The sequence below is a fragment of the Narcine bancroftii genome, chromosome 5 (assembly GCF_036971445.1).
Source record: "Narcine bancroftii isolate sNarBan1 chromosome 5, sNarBan1.hap1, whole genome shotgun sequence".
Taxonomy (NCBI): domain Eukaryota; kingdom Metazoa; phylum Chordata; class Chondrichthyes; order Torpediniformes; family Narcinidae; genus Narcine; species Narcine bancroftii.
This window is the reverse complement of record NC_091473.1, coordinates 195,718,803-195,740,244: the sequence shown is the minus strand read 5'-3', so window position 1 is coordinate 195,740,244 and position 21,442 is coordinate 195,718,803. Positions and strand designations below refer to the sequence as shown.

The 21,442-nt window shown below is 55.2% G+C and overlaps 1 protein-coding gene across 2 annotated transcripts; it reads right to left on the bottom strand.

Moving 5' to 3' along the window:
* Positions 1-3,033: 3,033 nt before the first annotated feature.
* vps45 (vacuolar protein sorting 45 homolog) lies at positions 3,034-20,870 on the bottom strand. Of its 2 annotated transcripts, XM_069940593.1 has the most exons (10): positions 20,644-20,869; positions 16,985-17,119; positions 15,983-16,043; positions 14,069-14,148; positions 13,112-13,180; positions 9,923-10,060; positions 8,657-8,767; positions 5,592-5,726; positions 4,497-4,610; positions 3,034-3,315 (listed from the first exon to the last, which is right to left on the bottom strand). In XM_069940593.1, the coding sequence occupies exons 1-10, from the start codon at positions 20,734-20,736 to the stop codon at positions 3,049-3,051; spliced, it is 1,203 nt and encodes a 400-aa protein (XP_069796694.1). In that variant the 5' UTR covers positions 20,737-20,869; the 3' UTR covers positions 3,034-3,048. The 2 variants fall into 2 exon arrangements, with proteins under 2 accessions (XP_069796694.1, XP_069796695.1); XM_069940594.1 differs by lacking the exon at positions 13,112-13,180 and having other exon boundaries at positions 20,644-20,870.
* Between the last annotated feature and the right edge of the window lie 572 nt (positions 20,871-21,442).

The window sequence follows — 21,442 nt, the reverse complement described above, 5'->3', positions numbered from 1 at the left end:
CCTGTGCCTAACAATTAGTTGGCGGGGGGTGGAGAAAAGATGGGCTTTGAGAGGGAAGGGGAATGGGGGGTGGGTACAACAGAAGCGTGCAGGTTCGCAGCACATTACACGAACCCTCGATGTTGTGCTGACCTAAATATTCCTCCACCATCATCCCCAGCAATGCGTATTCCAGGCACCCACAACTTCTCCCGACATCTCCCCTTAACGTCCCTCCTTTCATTTTGGACACGTCCTCTGGTGTTTGCTACTCCCGCCCTGGGAAAAAGGGGGTGACTGTTCACCCGTTCTATGCCTCTCATAATCTTTAGACAATAGTCTCCTCTCATCCTTCTTCGCTCCAAAGAGAAAAGTCCCAGCTCTATTAACCTTGCCTCATAAGACATAGTTCCCAATCCAGGCAACATCCTGGTAAATCTCATCTGCCCCTCTCCACAGCTTCCACATCCTTCCTGAAATGAAGTGACCAGAACTGAACCCAATACTTTAAGTGTAGTCTCACCAGAGATTTGTAAAGTTTCAACATGACCTCTCTTCTCTTGAACTCAATCCCCTGACTTATGAAGCCCAGCATCCCATAGATCTTCTTAACTGTCCTATCAACTTGCATCGAAAACATTCTCTGGCATCGCCCCCGCAGTGTGAGATCATAGCTGAGCAATGGAGAGAGACCGAAGACACACTTCCTGCCCCCACACCACGTTGAACAGGCTGTGACCGAACCACGGCTGTAACAAAGTGTCCACAGCAGAACAGACAGGAAGGCCTTGAACTTCCTGTCCAGAAGAGAGTTTAAACTTTTTTGCAAAACTCAGATGTCACAGAACACCAGACTTCTGGTGTTTAAACTTACAGGGCAAAAGTTGGGGGAGGGTGGAAGTGGAAGAGGAAGAGGGTCATTCGTAGTTGTCTCATTAAAATACAGAAAGATCCCTCTGAACTGTCCCATTACACACTCCCAGGGTCAGACACAGAGTGAAGCTCCTTCCGCATCATTCCATCCCACATTCCTGGGGTCAGACACAGATTGAAGCTCCCCCCACACTGTCCCAACACAAACTCCCAGGGTCAGACACAGAGTGAAGCTAGCTCCACACTGTCCCATCACACACACACAGCGTCAGACACAGAGTGAAGCTCCCTCCCCACCGTCCCATCACACACTCCCAGGGTCAGACACAGAGTAAAGCTCCCTCTACACATCCCATCCCACACTCCCAGAGTCAGACACAGACTGAAACTCCCTCCACACCATCCGATCCCACAATCCCGGGGTCAGACACAGACTGAAGCTCCCTCCGCACCGTTCCATCACAAACTCCCAGGGTCAGGCACAGAGTGAAGCTCCCTCCACACCGTCCCATCACACACTCCCGGTGTCAGACACTGAGTGAAGCTCCCTCCGCACCGTCCCATCACACACACCCAGGGTCAGACACAGAGTGAAGCTCCCTCCACACTGTCCCATCACACACTCCCGGGGTCAGACACAGTGTGAAGCTACCACTTCACTGTCCCATCACACAATCCTGGGGTCAGACATAGAGTGAAGCTCCCTCCCCATCGTCCCATCACACACCCCCAGGGTCAGACACAGAGTGAAGCTCCCTCTGCACCGCCCATCACACACTCCCGGGATCAGGCACAGATTGAAGCTCCCTCTGCACCGTCCCATCACACACTCCCAGGGTGAGACACAGAGTGAAGTTCCCTCCACACCGTCCCATCACACACTCCCAGGGTGAGACAGAGAGTTAAGTTTTCTCCCCATCGTCCCATCACACACCCCCAGGGTCAGACACAGAGTGAAGCTCCCTCCACACCGTCCCATCACATACTCCCAGGGTCAGACACAGAGTGAAGCTTCCTCCACACTACCCCATCACACACTCCCAGGGTCAAACACAAAGTGAAGCTCCCTCTGCGCTGTCCTGTCACACACTTCCGGGGTCAGACACAAAGTGAAGCTCCCTCCACACCGTCCCATCACACACTCCCAGGGTCAGACACAGAGTTAAGTTCCCCCCCCATCGTCCCATCACACACCCCCAGGGTCAGACACAGAGTGAAGCTCCCTCCACACCGTCCCATCACACACTCCCAGGGTCAGACACAGAGTAAAGTTCCCCCCCCATCGTCCCATCACACACCCCCAGGGTCAGACACAGAGTAAAGCTCCCTCCGCACCGTCCCATCACACACTTCCGGGGTCAGACACAGAGTGAAGCTCCCTCCACACTGTCCCATCACACACCCCCAGGGTCAGACACAGAGTGAAGCTCCCTCCCCACCGTCCCATCACACACTCCCAGGGTCAGACACAGAGTGAAGCTTCCTCCACACTGCCCCATCACACACTCCTGGGGTTAGACAGAGAGTGAAGCTCCCTCCGCACCGTCCTGTCACACACTCCCGGGGTCAGGCATTGAGTGAAGTTCCCTCCACACCGTCCCATCACACATTGGGAGGATTACAGAGGACGGTTCCAAAACAAGATGTCAACAACGTATCTCATTGTTCACAAAAAAGGACCAGAAATATGCCAAAGGTTAAGGTCGCTGCTGCTGGGGCCTTGCCAAAGACTGCTGGGGGAAAGAGGGAGTGTGGAAGAGAGTGGGGGAAGAGGGAAGGAGGGGGACGTGGGAGGGGGAGGATTACGCGAGCAGGAGAGTGGCGCGAGACGGATGGCGCCAGGAGTGGACGGCATTGAGATAGGACGGTGCCGGGGGAGGAGGACAGTGAGTGAGAGAGGGGGTTAGAGACCCTCCCTTGAGTGTCTCTTTCCCCTTCTTTCCGTCTCTATTTCTCCAGCTCCTCAACCACTTGTCTCTGCATTCATAGAGCTACCCCCGTCACCTCAGTTTTTTTTCTCCTCCCCTCCCACCTTTGACCCCCTTACATGTAAGCATGTACTCCTCCCCTGTCCACTTCTCCCTCCTCTCCTCCTCCTGTCTATTCTTGACGAAGGGCTGAGGCCCGAAACACTAGTCACCCTTCACTTCCCATGGACTCCGCACGGGATGGTGGGTTTCTCCAGTGCGTTCAGCATCACCCCCGTTTCACATCAGCTCTTGGAGGTGTCGACCCTCCGCCCCCCACCCTGCCCTGCCAGAACCCTTCCTTCCCGAGATGCTGCCCCATCCTCACCTGCAGGGCCTTGGAGTGGGAATTCTGGCAGGCGAGTTCCTGCTCGACCTCGGAGACAGCCATCAGGTTCCGCTCACCCACCAGCCGCGAGAGCTCGCCCACAACCGTCACGTGCTTGGCCACCGTGCCCGACATCTTCTTGAACTGAGGATAGTTCTCCACAAAGGCCTGGCAAGAACCCACACAACGCTACCCTCTTAAACCTGCTCCCTTTCCCAGCTCCGTGACACCGACCCCCAAGCCCCTGTGGGCCAACCCACCACTTTCACCTCTTGGCAGAAACAGGCCCTTCAGCCCATCCATCCCATGCTGGACTCATTGACCCGCACATTCCACATTCCCAACCCCCTACCCATCAGGCACCCTCTTCCCCCGTTCTGCCCCCCCCCCCCCGCCACACCAACTCTCCTCTGACCTCCCTGCCTGGCAGCTCCATCCGATGGTCTCCCCTCCCACCCTTCAAAACGTACGTGGGTGTAGATTAATTGGGTGCAAGTTCAGTGGCACGGACTCGTGGGCTGAAATGGCCTCTAAATATCAAATTTAAATTTAAAAACTCTACAATTCCCTGTCCCTGAACCTGTCCCAATATCTGGTGCATGTGTAACAGTCTCCACCTTCCCCCTTCCACTGACAGCTCGTTCCACCCACCCACCTCCTTCCGTGTGAAGAATTAACCCCTCAGCTCAGCACAGTCACAGGTCCTTCCGGCCTGCCAAGGAAGTCAGGGGAGATCATACAAACTCCTTACAGGATTCGAACCCCATTTGCTGGTTCAGGATTAGGGGATGTGCTAAGCACTATTGCTGCCTCAGGTATCTTTCAAATCTCCCCCCACCTCCCTGATGTTGAACCGCTGTGCTCCATTTTTGAACACCCTGACCCAGGGGAAAAGATTTTCTGTGAGATAATCATTGAACATACTCTGCTCTTTCTTACATCCCAACCTCTGACATGGCACTTTGTCCCTCTCTGTTTCTCCCCTTGCTCACTGCTAGCATCATCCACACCCTCCTATACCTCCTCCATCCCCCCACAACCATCCCCTCGACCTCTCCTCCCATACCTCTACTCTCCCTGCCCCCACTCCTCTACTCCCATCCCTCCTTGTCCTCCACTCCAATTCCCTCTTCCCCTACTCCAACACCTTTCCTCTCCTCCCCTATCTGCCTTCCCCAAACCTTTCCCCCCAACTGCCCCTCCTATGCCTGCACCTCCTCCCTCTGCCCTTTTCACCTCTCTCTCCCCCGCCCCTACCCTACATCCCCCTACCCCTACCATCCCCCAACCTTCCGGCCCCTACCCCGCATCCCCACCCCTCCCCCTGACCCTGCCCCCACCACCCTGACCTTCATGTCGGAGATGGACTCCAGCTTCTGCTGAAGTTTGGGTTTCTTTTTCTGGAAATCCTCCATCAGGTTCTTGATGTTGCATCCGATCTCCCCGAAGTTCAGGTACATGTTCTATTGGGGTGGGGGGGGGGGGGGAAATGACAAGAGGCAGAAGAGGCAGAAGGAGGTGATGGGCAGTGGGGGGAGATGACGGACGGCAGGGAGGAGAGGCGGTGGTGAGGCGACGGGCGGCGGGGGGAGGCGACGGGCGGCGGGGGGAGGCGACGGGCGGCGGGGGGAGGCGACGGGCGGCGGGGGGAGGCGACGGGCGGCGGGGGGAGGCGACGGGCGGCGGGGGGAGGCGACGGGCGGCGGGGGGAGGCGACGGGCGGCGGGGGGAGGCGACGGGCGGCGGGGGGAGGCGACGGGCGGCGGGGGGAGGCGACGGGCGGCGGGGGGAGGCGACGGGCGGCGGGGGGAGGCGACGGGCGGCGGGGGGAGGCGACGGGCGGCGGGGGGAGGCGACGGGCGGCGGGGGGAGGCGACGGGCGGCGGGGGGAGGCGACGGGCGGCGGGGGGAGGCGACGGGCGGCGGGGGGAGGCGACGGGCGGCGGGGGGAGGCGACGGGCGGCGGGGGAGGCGACGGGCGGCGGGGGAGGCGACGGGCGGCGGGGGGAGGCGACGGGCGGCGGGGGGAGGCGACGGGCGGCGGGGGGAGGCGACGGGCGGCGGGGGGAGGCGACGGGCGGCGGGGTGGAGACGGCGGGGGGGAGGCGGCGGGGGGGAGGCGGCGGGGGGGGAGGCGACGGGCGCCAGGGGGGAGGCGACGGGCGCCAGGGGGGAGGCGACGGGCGCCAGGGGGGAGGCGACGGGCGCCAGGGGGGAGGCGACGGGCGCCGGGGGGAGGCGACGGGCGGCGGGGGGAGGCGACGGGCGCCAGGGGGGAGGCGACGGGCGGCAGGGGGGAGGCGACGGGCGGCAGGGGGGAGGCGACGGGCGGCAGGGGGGAGGCGACGGGCGGCAGGGGGGAGGCGACGGGCGGCAGGGGGGAGGCGACGGGCGGCAGGCGACGGGCGGCAGGGGGGAGGCGACGGGCGGCAGGGGGGACTTACATTGGCATAGAACTCATCAGTGTCAGCAGACAACACCACATCCTTCAGGTCTTTGCTGATCCCAGGCACCCGTGACAAGTCGATACGATTGTTGGTGATGCCCAGCAGTTCGTGGACCATGGCCTGGTACGTCCACTGGCAAGCAAACACAGGTGTCATTCTGCATCGGTATGCTACACAGACCCGTGAACTGGGGTTTATGGAGGCAAGGTCCAGGGAAATGTGTAGGTGTTCAGAGGGGATCCCAGGGGGAGGGTCCGTGTTTACAGGAGGACCCGGAGAGAGTATCCGTGTTTAAAGGAGGACCTGGGGAGAGTGTCCGTGTTTACAGAGGGTCCATGTTTACAGGGGGTCTTCTGGAGAGTGTCCGTGTTTACAGGGGATCCCGGGGGAGAGTGCCCGTGTTTACAGGGGATCCCAGGGAGAGTGTCCGTGTTTACAGGAGGTCCCGGAAAGAGTGTCTGTGTTTACAGGAGGTCCTGGAAAGAGTGTCCGTATTTACAGGGGGTCCCAGGGAGATTGTCCATGTTTACAGAGGGACCATGTTTACAGGGGGTCCCGGGGAGTGTGCCCGTGTTTACAGGGGGTCCCGGGGAGCGTGCCCGTGTTTACAGGGGGTCCCGGGGAGATTGTCCGTGTTTACAGAGGGACCATGTTTACAGGGGGTCTTCTGGAGAGTGTCCGTGTTTACAGGGGATCCCGGGGGAGAGTGCCCGTGTTTACAGGGGATCCCAGGGAGAGTGTCCGTGTTTACAGGAGGTCCCGGAAAGAGTGTCTGTGTTTACAGGAGGTCCTGGAAAGAGTGTCCGTATTTACAGGGGGTCCCGGGGAGATTGTCCGTGTTTACAGAGGGACCATGTTTACAGGGGGTCCCGGGGAGTGTGCCCGTGTTTACAGGGGGTCCCGGGGAGCGTGCCCGTGTTTACAGGGGGTCCTGGGGAGCGTGCCCGTGTTGACAGGGGTCCATGTTTACAGGGGGTCCCGGGGAGTGTGCCCGTGTTTACAGGGGTCCGTGTTTACAGGGGGGCCCCGGGGAGCGTGCCCATGTTTACAGGAGGTCCGTGTTTACAGGGGGTCTTGGGGAGAGTGTCCATGTATACAGGGGGTCCCGGGGAGAGTGTCCGTGTTTACAGGGGGTCCTGGAAAGAGTGTCCGTATTTACAGGGGGTCCCGGGGAGATTGTCCGTGTTTACAGTGGGTCCATGTTTACAGGGGGTCTTCAGGAGAGTGTCCGTGTTTACAGGGGTTCCCGGGGAGAGTGCCCGTTCACAGGGTTTCCCGGGGAGAGTGCCCGTTCACAGGGGGTCCCGGGGAGAGTGCCCGTTCACAGGGGGTCCCGGGGAGAGTGCCCGTTCACAGGGGGTCCCGGGGAGCGTGCCCGTGTTTACAATGTGTCCAGGGGAGAGTTTCCGTGAGTATTGTGCGGCTGCGGAGACTGTGGGAAGGCTGGTCCACGGACACTTGGTGGCTCTGAAGGGACCCTCTTTCTGCTTCCCTTTCTTCTATTGCTAGGGGTGTCAGGCAATGCTCGTGGCAACTCTTTGTTTGCCTTAAGACAGTTTGAGGTTGAAGAATATCATGTATATTACATTTTTTAATGTATTATAATGTGACGATAAGAGAAACTATGGCGATCTGCAGCCTTCCTGGTGGGACCCAGAGGCAGTGCTCTCTGGGCCACCCCCAAAGGCAGTGCTCTCTGGGCCACCGGCTCCCTCTGCTGCGCAATCCCTCTCACTGCGCTGTTACACTCAGCCAGGACTGAGGAGTCAGGCCAAGCCTGTTCTTCTCCTCCCTTTCCCCCTCATCCCGAGGAGAGGGGAACAGACCCACCCAGCATAATGACTCCAAGCCCTCTGGTTCCAATTCAGTCACCCCTTCCTCCAACCTGGTTGATGGGGGTGAGGAAGGGAGCTCCCATGTGGGGTTTAGGGGGTGGGTGGGGATTGTCAGTGGAGGGGTCATTCAGAGGAAGGGAGCTATGAGGGGGAGAGGGATGGAGTTTCAAGGGATGGGGGAGGGAACTCCGAGGGATGGGGGAGGGAGAGAGGGAGCTCCGAGGGAACTCTGAGGGGTGGGGGGAGAGGGAACTCCGAGGGGTGGGGGAGAGGAAACTCTGAGGGGTGGGGGGAGGGAACTCCGAGGGATGGGGGAGAGGGAACTCCAAGGAGTGGGGGAAGAGGGAACCAAGGGGTGGAGGGAGAGGGGGCTCCGAGGGGTAGGGGGGAGAGGGGGCTCCGAGGGGTAGGGGGGAGAGGGTGCTCCGGGGTAGGGGGGAGAGGGTGCTCCGAGGGGTAGGGGGGAGAGGGTGCTCCGAGGGGTAGGGGGGAGAGGGTGCTCCGAGGGGTAGGGGGGAGAGGGTGCTCCGAGGGGTAGGGGGGAGAGGGTGCTCCGAGGGGTAGGGGGGAGAGGGTGCTCCGAGGGGTAGGGGGGAGAGGGTGCTCCGAGGGGTAGGGGGGAGAGGGTGCTCCGAGGGGTAGGGGGGAGAGGGAGCTCCGAATGGTGGGGGGAGAGGGAGCTCCGAGGGATGGGGGAGAGGGAGTTCCGAGGGATGGGGGGAGAGGGAGTTCAGAGGGATGGGGGGAGAGGGAGTTCCGAGGGATGGGGGGAGAGGGAGTTCCGAGGGATGGGGGGAGAGGGAGTTCCGAGGGATGGGGGGAGAGGGAGTTCCGAGGGATGGGGGGAGAGGGAGTTCCGAGGGATGGGGGGAGAGGGAGTTCCGAGGGATGGGGGGGGAGAGGGAGTTCCGAGGGATGGGGGGAGAGGGAGTTCCGAGGGATGGGGGGAGAGGGAGTTCCGAGGGATGGGGGGGAGGGTGGCAGGGGTGAGGTTGGGCTAATATACTGGGGGAGGGATCGGAAGAGGGGTGAAAGGGTGGCAGTGGGAGTGGAAGGAGGCAAGAGTCGGAAATGAGGCAGGGGTTGGGGTCCCTGAAGCGGGAGCAGGGGGAGGGCTCGAGACAGGGGCAGGGAGTCACACAGCCTCTCTCGGCCCTCCAAGAGTACAGGAACCAATCCCCCAATCCCCTCCCCCCGGATGGGGTGGGTGCAGCGTGGGTGGCTCACCTGGTTGAGGAGGGGAGTGATGGGGTCACTGCTACGGTCCATGATTAGCAGCAAAGGTGGCACCTCGGTCCTGCGGAAATCGAACAGCTCGTACTCCCTAGTGATGACTTGCTGTCGGGGAGGAGGAGGAGGCGGGAGGGACAAGAGAAGTCAGTCAGTGTCCCAACAGGAGAGAAGAAGGACAATTAATCGTGCATCATTGCCCCAACACTCATCCTCCCAGGCTTTTCTCCTCTGGGTCGGTTCCCCTGGCAACCTCATCTTCAAAATGTCTGGGTTTCAACACATCACATCTACTGGTTCCCTTCTACAGGGCCCTTCATATTTGGGTCAGACACATTACTTTCCTTTATTTCCCCCTGTGCTCCACAGTTTTAAATCTGTAATCAAACAATTCACGTGATTAAAGTGAACATTCCAGATTTTATTCAAGGTTATTTGTATACATTTTGGTTTGACCTCAATTTCCCTACTCTAAAAATTTATCCAACCTTGTCTTAAATATATTTACTGAGGTCAACTCCACTGCTTCAGTGGGCAGCTAATTCCACAGATTCCCCACCCTCTGGGAAAAGCAGTTACTCCTCATCTCCATCCTAAATCTACTCCCCTGAATCTTGAGGCTCTGTCCCCTTGATCTGGTCTCCCCCACCAATGGGAACAACTTACCTACCTCGATCTTATCTCTGCCTTTCATAATTTTATATGTTTCTATAAGATCCTCTCTCATTCTTCTAAATTCCACTGAGTATGGTCCCAGATGAACCAATCTCTCTTCATAGGCCAACCCCCTCATCTCTGGAATCAACCTGGTGACCCCACCACCCCCCCCCCCCCACCCCCGCATCACCTCCAAACCCAATTCATTCTTCCTCAAGTCAGGAGGCCAGAACTGCACGCAGTTCTCCAAATGCTGCCTCACCAGGACCTTGTCCAGTTGTAGCACCACCTCCCTGCTCTTAAATTCAATCCCTCCAGCAATGAAGGCTAACATTCCATGTGCCTTCTTGATAGCCCTTTGCGATTAGTGCAACAATCCTTCATAATTATTGCACTACCTGCCATATGAGTTGACCTCCCTGGATAGCATGGGACAATAAACAGTTCATTTCATTTCAGGCCGGGGTAAGAGGCTCACTTTGTTCTCATCCCTCAACCCACAGCAATCCTCTCAGCTCAGGGCAATGGGGAAGAGGCAATAAACAGGAGTCCTTGCTGTGGGCAGGCAGACGCCACAAGACTCCTTGGCAGCACTGCTGGCTTTACCTTGACAGAGCTAGCGAGGCGCTTGGCCATGTCCGATGAGGCCTGGTAGCGGATCATGGGACATTTCTTCAGTGACAGGAGAACTGCCGTCAGCCCCTCCGTGCTCCTCAACATGGCAGGGAACCTCCAACTCCATCCCTGTTGGCGGCGGAAAGCAGCAGTTAACTCTGTCATCAAGCACCCGCAGGCAATAAAGCAGGAGAATGTATACACAGCACACACTCCCGGGGTCAGACACAGGGTGAAGCTCCCTCCACACCATCCCATCTCACCCTCCCATGGTCAGACACAGAGTGAAGCTCCCTCCGCACCATCCCGTCACACACTCCCAGGGTTAGACACAGAATTAAGCTCCCTCCGCACCGTCCCATCACACACTACCCAGGTCAGACACAGAGTAACACTCCCTCTGCACCGTCCCATCACACACTCCCGGGGTCAGACAAAGAGTGAAGCTCCCTCCGCACTGTCCCATCACATACTCCCGGGGTCAGACACAGAGTGAAGCTTCCTCTGCACTGCCCCATCACACACTCCCAGGGTCAGACACACAGTGAAGCTCCCTCCGCACCGTCCCATCACACACTCCTGGGGCCAGACACAGAGTGAAGATCCCTCCGCACTGTCCCATCAAACACTCCCGGGGTCAGACACAGAGTGTAGCTCCCTCTGCCCCATATCATCACACACTCCCAGGTTCAGAAAGAGTGAAGCTCCCACCACACCATCCCATCACACACTCCCAGGGTCAGACACAGAGTGAAGCTCCCTCCGCACCATCCCATCACACACTCCCAGGGTCAGATACAGAGTGAAGCTCCCTCTGCACCATCCCATCACACACTCCCGGGGTCAGACACAGAGTGAAGCTCCCTCCGCACCGTCCCATCTCACACTCCCGGGGTCAGACGCAGAGTGAAGCTCCCTCTGCACCGTCCCATCACATACTCCCGGGGTCAGACACAGAGTGAAGCTCCCTCTGCACTGCCCCATCACACACTCCCAGGGTCAGACACACAGTGAAGCTCCCTCCGCACCGTCCCATCACACACTCCTGGGGCCAGACACAGAGTGAAGATCCCTCCGCACTGTCCCATCAAACACTCCCGAGGTCAGACACAGAGTGAAGCTCCCTCCACACCATCGCATCTCACCCCCCCATGGTCAGACACAGAGTGAAGCTCCCTCCGCACCATCCCATCACACACTACCCAGGTCAGACACAGAGTAACACTCCCTCTGCACCGTCCCATCACACACTCCCGGGGTCAGACAAAGAGTGAAGCTCCCTCCGCACCGTCCCATCACATACTCCCGGGGTCAGACACAGAGTGAAGCTCCCTCCGCACTGTCCCATCAAACACTCCCGAGGTCAGACACAGAGTGAAGCTCCCTTCGTACTGTCCCATCAAACACTCCCGGGGTCAGACACAGAGTGAAGCTCCCTTCGTACCGTCCCATCACACACTCCCGGGGTCAGACACACAGTGAAGCTCCCTCCGCACCATCCCATCACACACTCCTGGGGCCAGACACAGAGTGAAGATCCCTCCGCACTGTCCCATCAAACACTCCCGAGGTCAGACACAGAGTGAAGATCCCTCCGCACTGTCCCATCAAACACTCCCGAGGTCAGACACAGAGTGAAGCTCCCTCTGCACCGTCCCATCTCACACTCCCGGGGTCAGACACAGAGTGAAGATCCCTCCGCACTGTCCCATCAAACACTCCCGAGGTCAGACACAGAGTGAAGATCCCTCTGCACCGTCCCATCTCACACTCCCGGGGTCAGACACAGAGTGAAGATCCCTCCGCACTGTCCCATCAAACACTCCTGGGGTCAGACACAGAGTGAAGCTCCCTCCACACCGTCCCATCAAACACTCCCGGGGTCAGACACAGAGTGAAGCTCCCTCCGCCCCATCTCATCACACACTCCCGGGGTCAGACACAGAGTGAAGCTCCCTCCACACCGTCCCATCAAACACTCCCGAGGTCAGACACAGAGTGAAGCTCCCTCTGTACCGTCCCATCACACACTCCCGGGGTCAGACACAGAGGGCTGTGTAGTGATGTATTTTGCGAATGTTAATGCGTTCAGAGTTCTCCAGGACAGAAACAGGCCCAACACTGTTCCAGCACCAGCAGCCCCGCTTCGATCCCGGCACTGCCATCAGGGGTTTGTACGTTCTCCCCCCGCCTCCCCCCTATAAACTTAATCAGTGTGGGTTTCTTCATTCCACCTTTCAAAAACGTACAGGCTTTATCAGTTAATTAGGATGCTAAATTGCTGCTGGTGCAGTCTCAGTAGAGCAGGGAGCAGAGACACATCACTCCTCTGCAAGGTCCTACTGCCCGGTTTGATGCCAACAGCTCTGTACAGGCTTTTAATAGCCTGTTCGAGGAGTTGACGGTTTTTTAAAAATCCTTCAGCCATGGAGGTCAGTGCTCAAGATAGCGGGATCTGTGCTGAGCAACATACTACAAGGGGTTGCAGACTTCGGGGGAGCAGGGGACCAGAAACGGGGAAAACACCTGAGAAGCCTGAGAGACTACTATACAGCGGACTAACAAGAGGCTCAGCGGCTGAAGGACCCACACAGGCTGCGGGCTGTGGGAGACAGGCTCATGGGAACCAGGTATCAGATTCCAGAAGGTGCTGAGGGCAAGGGCTCCCGAATGGCTGAAGCCCTCTTGATTGTAGCGGAGGTTTGGATCTGGAGCTCGGGTGGTGGAGGGATCGAACGGGAATCTGAGCGGCTGCGGGCGGGCTGGAGGTGAATCCACGGACACTCCGTGACTCTGAAGGGACTCTCTTTTGCTTCTCTTTCTCCTTTTGTTGGGATCGCCGGGCGATGTTCTTGGTGACTCTTTGCCTGACGGCAGATAAAAGTTTATCATGTATTTTTTTTTGTTTATTATGTGACAATAAAAGAAATCTTGACTGTTTGGGTGAAATGGGCTCGTGGAGCCAGTCGGGTCTGTGACTGTGCTCTATGTCTAAATTAACGAACAATTTAAAGAGGCTGAAATGTTTAACCAGCATTTGGACAGGAGCTTGAGGGAAATGGGCCCAATAGGGCGAGTGTGGGCATGCTGGTGTGGATGAGGCGGGGCAAGTTGTATGATCCTGTGTGACGTCTGCCTTCTGCTGCCGCGCCCAGCACAGCCCCCAACCCTCACACTTACCTCCGAGCAACCAGTGAGGTTGAAGGAAAATAACTGAGGGCTGACAGCGATGAAGTCTCCGTAAAATTCCTGAAACAGTGAGGGAGAGAGAGAGAGAGAGAAGTGAAGCAGAGGTGGGATGAGAATGGCCAGGCCATGCCCATCCAAAGCAGTGGACTATTCAGTCGAGGACCCCTGTGGTTCTCAAACTGCCTCTGCACCCCGGACACCTCTGTATGCCTTTGTGCACAGGCACACACTTCTGTGGACATCTGTGCATGCGCATACGTTCCTCCACGTGCCTGTGCACACCTCTGTAAGTGCCAGTGTGCTCCTCTGCATGCCTGCATGCACTGTAAGTGCCTGTATGCGGGTACGCACCTCTGTACGACTGAGTGCGCGTGGGTACACAACTGTATGTGTCTGCACATGTGTACATTCCATGTGTATGTGCACGTGTAAACGCCACTGTAGACATCTGTGCACACTTGCGCACCTCTGTATATTTCTACACAAGCATGTGCACCTCGCACCTCTGAAAATGTCTGTACTCACATGAACACACCTCACGTCACCGTACACATCCGTGCGTGTGTGAACACACTTCACGTCACCGTACACATCCGTGCATGTGTGAACACACTTCACATCACCGTACACATCCGTGCGCATGTGAACACCTCACATCTCTGTGCTTGTGAACATACCTCACATCTCTGTACAAGTCTGTGCGCGTGAACATACTTCATATCTATGTACACGTCTGTGTACGTGTGAACACATCTCTGTACATGTCTGCATGCATGTTAAAGTGCACCATCACTAATCCCAGAGGACCACGAGTTCCCACCTCAACATAAACCTCCCACCCCCCCCCACCACCCCCCCACCCAAGGCCATATGAGGCTCGTGAGCAAATGGGGGTTGGTGAGGGCACTTTCACCCTATTGGTTAATACCACAGCCAATCAGCTCTTACCTGAACTTCTGAAACCACCTCGTGCTCGTCTGCTTCCGCCAGATCCTTGATGTCGCTCTTGCTGATGACGTTACTAAAATCTGCGGTGAGAGACAGGATGACAGGTTGGGCAAGGGGGATTGGCGGATGAAGGAGCAGCTCAATCCCTCAGGAGGAGCTCTCTCCCCTCCTGCACCCCACTCAGCAAGCCCCAAACAGTCTGGTTCACCGGGCTAATGGGGAAGATGTGTTAAAACTGGAAGAGGCCCAGAGAAGGTTTCTCCAAGGTGTGACTGGGACGGGGTGGGGGCTTGAGTTCCAGGGAGAGGAGGGGGCTTTTCTCCGGGTACATAGGACACTGAGGAGCATTGATGAGAGGGGGAAGGGGCATGGATAAAATAGCCATTGCATTGTGCTCCCAGTGCAGGTGAATCCAAAGCCAGAGGAAGACAAAAGTGGTGGAAAGTCCGGCCGAATCCCTTCAGCATTCATGTGCTTTCACCTCTAAAACTAGAGGGCTCAGATTTAAGGTGAGTGGAGAAAGATTTTAAAGGGGCAACCTTTTCAAGGGGACAGCAAGTTTCAATGTGGACAAGACAAGGGAGATGATTGTGGACTTCAGGAGGATGAAGTTCACCCACTGCCCACCACACAGCAACAGTTCTATAGTGGAGAGAGAGAGAAGGGGAGAGCACAAATTTCCTTGGTGGGCGACCTATCCTGGACCCCCTACTCCTCTTCCTTAGTCAGGAAGGTGCAGCAGCGCCTACACTTCCTCAGGAGGTTGAGGGAGGCAAGGCTACCAGCCCCCAGCTTGCCAACATTTTACATGTGCACAAATGAGAGTGTCCTGTTTGGCTGCATCAATGTGTGGGACAGTAGCTGCAAAGCATCGGACCGCAAGTCTGTACAGAGGATCATCAGGGATCACTTGGGTCTCCCTTTCCTCTACTGACCACATTCAGCGGGAGCAGAACTTAAATGGGAACAGCACGGTTAGTGTAGCAGTTAAGTGCCAATGCTGGTACAGCGCCAAGGACCAAAGTTCAAATCCCGCGCTCTCTGTAAGGATTTTGTACGTTCTCCCCATGTCCACATGGGTTTTCCCCGGGAGCTCTGGGTTCCTCCCACCCTTCAAAATGTACAGGTTAATTGGGCGGCACGGGCTCATGGACTGGAAGGACCTGTTCCTGTACTGTACGTCTAAAGTTTAAAATTTAAAAAACGTAAAAGAATTATTGAGGACCCATTCCATCCAGTGCACAGGATCCTTGACCCACTGTCATCAGGAAGAAGGTACAGGAGCATCAAAATCAGGACGGCCAGGCTGGGAAATAGCTCCTTCCCACAAGCTGTGAGATTTAGACATACAGCATGGTAACAGGCCATTCTGGCCCACGAGTCTGTGCCACTTGATAAACACCCAATTAATCTGCAACCCCTAGTAAGTTTTGAAGGGTGGGAGGAAACCAGAGCCACCAGGGGAAACCCATGCAGACATGGGGTGAGCATACAAACTCCTTACAGACAGAGTGGGATTCGAACCCCAGTCCCGATCACTGGGGCCATGAGTCTTGCGTTAACTGCTACACTATCAGTCCCATGTGACTGATTAAGTGTCCTGTAACCAGGTAAATCATCGCACATTATTTACAGATGTTTATTTTAAAATACATCTTCATGTATATATGTGATTATTAGGTGCTGCATATTGTGTGTGGGTGCGCCGTGGTCCAGAGATGCAGTTTCATCGGGATGTAGATGTACAGTCAGCTGATAATAAACTTGAACAATTGTAGGTTGAGAGGGACATGGGCCAGAGACAGGCAAAAGGACAGGATGGACAAGATGTGCTGAAGAGGCTCTCTTAGTAATACATTACTCGATGCCCCACCAACCCTCGGATAGATGGAGATGTGAGGCAGGAGAACTCACAGATGAAGAACTGGCCGTACTTGGGTCTGCGGAGTTCATTCATCAATTGAACCACGTTGTTCTGGAAAGGAAGAGTGCAGATGACCAGGGGTGGCTATTCCATTCCTCACTCACTCCCCCTTCTCATCAATCCCAGCCTTGACCTCCACAGTCCCTCATGCACAATCGTTCCCCCCATCCCACTTGCCTTGCTACCCCCTCTCAAACATTCCCCCTTCCATCCCCTCGCTGTACAATCAACTCAATCACCCCCACCCACTCCCCCCACAATCACCCCCAAACTACCATCCTCCTCGTAGACCACCCACTCCCCCCACAATCACCCCCAAACTACCACTCTCCTCGTAGACCACCCACTCCCCCCACAATCATCCCCAAACTACCCCTTCCTCGTAGACCACCCACTTCCCCCACAATCACCCCCAAACTACCACCCTCCTCGTAGACCACCCACTCCCCTCACAATCACCCCCAAGCGACACTCCTCATAGACCACCCACTCTTCCCCACAATCTCCCCCAAACTACCCCTTCCTCGTAGAGCACCCACTCCTTCCACAACCACCCCCAAACTCTGCTCTCATAGATCACCAACTCACCCCACAATAAAACTACCCCTCATAGATCACCAACTCACCCCACAATCACCCCCAAACTACCCCCTCATAGACCACCCACTCCCCCCACAATCACCCCCAAACTACCCCCTCATAGACCACCCACTCCCCCCACAATCACCCCCAAATGACCCCCTCATAGACCACCAACTCCCCCAACACAATCACCCGCAAAATTTTCCCCCTGCCTCCCAAACATTTCTGTCTGCATGTTTTCTCTCCATGCCTCCCTTCATTCCCTCTTCCCCCAACAAAGTCCCCCCCCCTCCTTCTCCCATCATTCTCTCTCAACCACCTCACCGGAGTCAGTTCCCCCTCTCTGGAGCCTGACCCTTCCCCTACTCCCCTCACCCTTCTGAGTGCCCTGTCAAGCAGACATGTCTTACCCTGGTGGGCCGCAGGAAGCAGATGGCTTTGAGGTGCTTCATGGTTTCCCTGTTGGTGGATTCGATGCGTTCAAAGAGATACACCTCCTTCTGCAGGATCTCCGACTGGGTGTACACCATGCTGACGATGCTGGTCTGTGGGGCCAGGGAGACACTGTGAAGTAACTGAAGAGAGCTTTCCTCCCACCTCCTCAAAACAAGTTTATTATTATCATTCAATTATGAAGTACGACTGGATGAAACAGTGTTAGTTGGTCCAAGCACATAATGTAGAACCTTACAGCACAGAAACAGGCCCTTCTAGTCTGTGCTGAACCATTTTTCTGCCTTGTCCCCCTGACCTGCACACAGTCCATACCCCTCCTATCCATATATTTGTCCAAATTTATCTTAAATTATAAAATTATCCTCATAAAAATGAATTGCAGGGTTGTATGTGATGGTCTCATTTGTACTCTGACAATAAATCTGAATCTGAAATTTGCATTCACCACTTCAGCTGGCCGCTCGTTCCGCACTCCCACTACTCTCTGTGTGAAGGAGTTCCCCCTAATGTCATCCTAAACTGTTCCCCTTTCATCCTTAATTCATGTCCTCTGGTTTGTATCTCACCCACCCTCAGTAAAAAGTCAAGTTTATCGTCATCCAATTGTACATGTACATCCCAACAAAACAGCATACTCCAGTCCTCAGGGCAAAGCACGCAGACACACAACCAGACATGACGCACGTACAAACAAGTGCAGGGCAAGTATTTGTAGATACAAATAAATAAATATTGCTGATTCATGAATATGAGGGTCTCGGAGGGTTACTGCGAGCAGTTCCTTTGGTCGTTCAGCGTTCTCACTGCCCGTGGGAAGAAGCTGTTCCTCAGCCTGGTGGTGCTGGCTCTGATCCTCCCGGATCTCTTCCCCGACAGAAGCAGATGAAATATGCCATGTGCAGGGTGGAAGGATCATCAACAATTTTGGATGTCCTCTTTAAACAATGATCCCAGCAGATCACATCAATTTGGGGGGGGTGGGGGGTTTAGAAGAATGGGAGACTCCAGTGATCCTCTTCACCACTCTTATGGACCTAAGGATTTACCTCCAATCCATTTCTTTGCAGTAACTGTACCACACTGTGATGCAGCTGGCCAGAACACTCTAGATAGAGCTTCTGTGGAAGGTGGACATGATGGTGGCCAGTGACCTTGCCCACTTCAGCCTTCCCAGGAAGTGTAGTCACTGTTGGGACTTCCTGACAAGTGAGGAGATGTTGTGTCCACAATAGGTCACTAGTTCAGTGAACTCCAAGGATCTTGGTTCTCTCCACTCTCTCCACTATAGAGGTGTCGCTGTGTAGTGGAGGGTGGTCATTCCTGGTCCTCCTGAAGCCCACGATCATCTTCTTCGTCCTGTCCATGTTGAGACTCAGGTTGTTACTCTCACACCACATCACGAGATTCTCCGCCTCCTCTCTGTAGAGCGACTCATCATTATTGCTGATGAGGCCGACGACCGTCGTATCATCTGCAAACTTGATGACTCTGTTGGAGCAGGATCTGGCGATGCAGTCGTGGATCGGTCGCATGAACAGGACAGGGCTCCTACACACAGCACTAAGATGCGCCAGTGCACAGCACAACCGTGCTTGACATTCTGCTACTGACCCAGATAAACTGTGGTCTTTCCATTAAGAAGCCCAGGATCCAGTTAGAGAGAGAGGTACAAGTCCCAGCGAGGACAGCTTCTCCATTACCAGATGATCGAAGCATTTCCTAATGGTGGAGATCAGAGCCTCAGGGTGGTAGTCATTGAGGCCTGTTATTGTTGCCCTCTTGGGTACCAGGATGATGGTGGCTGTCTTGAACCCTATGGGACTGATGGATCACTGCAGTGAGATGTCGAAGATGTCCATGAAGACCTTGTCAATTGGTCAGCGTACTCCTTCAGTACCCAACCAGATCTGTTGTCTGGTCCCACCGTCCACTTGCATTAACTCTATCTATACCCCTCATGATTTTAAATACCTTGATCAAATCACCCCTCATTCTTCTATGCTCCAGGGAAAAGAGTCCTATCCATTTAACTTTTCCCTCAAGTCCAGGCAACATCCAAGTAGATTTTCTCTGCACTCTTTCAATATTATTGCTCTCTTGCCTGTAGTTCGGCAATACTCCAAATTTGGTCTCACCAATGTCTGGACATTACCACACATAGAGTATTGACAAGCAATTTATCTGCAGTACATATAGAACAATAGATACTGTTAAATAAATAGAGTCTCAGAGGGTTTGTATGAGCAGTTCATCAGTCATTCAGCATTCTCACTGCCTGTGGGAAGAAGCTATTCCCCAGCCTGGTGGTGCTGGCTCTGATCCTCCTGTATCTCTTCCCCAACAGGAGCAGCTGAAAGATGCCGTGTGCTGGATGAAGGGGTCCTCCACGATTTTGTGTGCCCTCTTCAGACAACAATCCAGTACATCATGTTGATCTGGTGGGGTGGGGGTGGGCGAGGGAGACTCTAGTGATCCTCTATGCCACTCCGATGGTCCTGTAGAATGACCTCTGATTCATTTCTCTGCACCCCACACTGTGATGCAGCCGACCAGGAAGCTCTCAATAGATCTCCTGTAGAAATTGACATAACAGTGGCCAGTAGCCTTGCCCACTTCAGTCTTCTCAGGAAGTGCAGTCGCTGTTGTACCTTCCCGACAAGAGAGATGTTGAATGTCCACGATAGTTCTCTCCATTCTTTCCACTACAGAGTTATTAATGTGTCGTGGAGGGTGGTTGTTCCTGGTCCTCCTGAATACCTTGCAAGGGCAGCCATGTCTTTGTGTGACCATTTAGCCCATCCACTCCATACTAGCTCACACAGCAATCCCACCCTCACATCAATTTTCCCTTAGCCCACCAATCACCTCCCTCCTAATGGCACATTTTATTCTTCCTGACCTAAGGGAAGTTTATAAGATTATGAGGGGCCTGGATGTTGCCTGGACTTGAGGAACTGAGTTACAGGGAAAGGTGAGAACTTTATTCCCTGGTGTGTAGCAGAATAAGGGAAGACTGATAGAGGTGTACAAAATGATGCGAGGTAAAGATAGGCAGGCAGGCTTTCCCCACTGAGGTGATACAAAAATAGAAGACATGGAAAAATGTTTAGAGGGAACATTTGGAGGAACCTCTTCGTACAGAGAGAGGTGGGAGTGTGGGAAGAGCTGCCAATTAAAAAGATAAATGTGGGCTCAATTTTAACATTTAAGATAAATTTGGACAGGCACATGGATTGGGGTGGGATAGGTATGGAGGGCTATGGGACTAGGCAGAATTTGGTACAGACAAGATGGGCCAAAGGGCCTGTTTTGGGGATGTGGTTCAATGACAGGGTAGATGGTCAATCAGGGGAATCACCGTGGGTCATTTAAACACCACCCTTCCCACAGCAAGCTATTAAATGGAAGGGGGAAGCTCCCTCAGCCACGCCCATGCAGAGGGCTGCTCCCTCAGCCCCGCCCCCACGCAGAGGACTGCTCCCTCAGCCCCGCCCTCACGCAGAGGGCTGCTCCCTCAGCCCCGCCCCCACGTAGAGGGCTGCTCCCTCAGCCCTTCCCCCACACGAGGGCAGCTCCCTCAGCCCTTCCCCCACGCAGTGCGGCGCTCCCTCACCGTCTCCTTGTCCATCAGCAGCACCTTCATGCCGGGCCCGCTCTCCTCGATCATCTTGGACACATACTGCTTGACGGCGAGCACCACGTTCATGGTGGCGGGTGGCTGCTGCCGGCTCCTCTCCAGATCGAGGGCTCCCAGCGCAGGCTGTCTCCCACCTGTAGTTCCTCCCGCCCCCGCCCACCATCCGGTCCAAGGGCACCGCGCTCAGATGGAACTACAACGCCCAGCACCCCTTGCGTCACCGCCTACGGGTGCCAGTTGGAGCCAGTAGGACCCGTGACTGTTGGTCAACACTGCGGATCGGAAGTGAATTCATGGTTTCACAGAAAATCATCTCCTTGTAATAAAGCGGTCGGTCGTAATTTGTTATACAAACCTCAGAATCAGAATTAGAATCAAGTAAAACCACAAAACATTACAGCACAGAAACAAGCCCCTTTGGCCCTTCTATTATGTGCCAAAACCTACCATATAACACACACAAATGTGTTTGCATTTGTTTTTCCAATACTGTTTAAATCTATAGAAAGAGATATTTTTTTGAAACACAATGAGTTTGTGTGTGTATATATCTATATAGTAGCCTATAACCATGTCCTCCTTTTGGAACAGCCGCCCTACCTGCACCCAGTCCATACCCCTCCCATCCATGTACCTGTCTAAATTCTTCTGAACTGTTCAAACTGAGCCGGCATTCACCACTTCAGCTGGCAGCTTGTTCCACACTCAGACCACTCTCTGTGTGAAGAAGTTTCCCCAAATGTTCCCCTTAAACTTTTCCCCTTTCTCCCTTAAC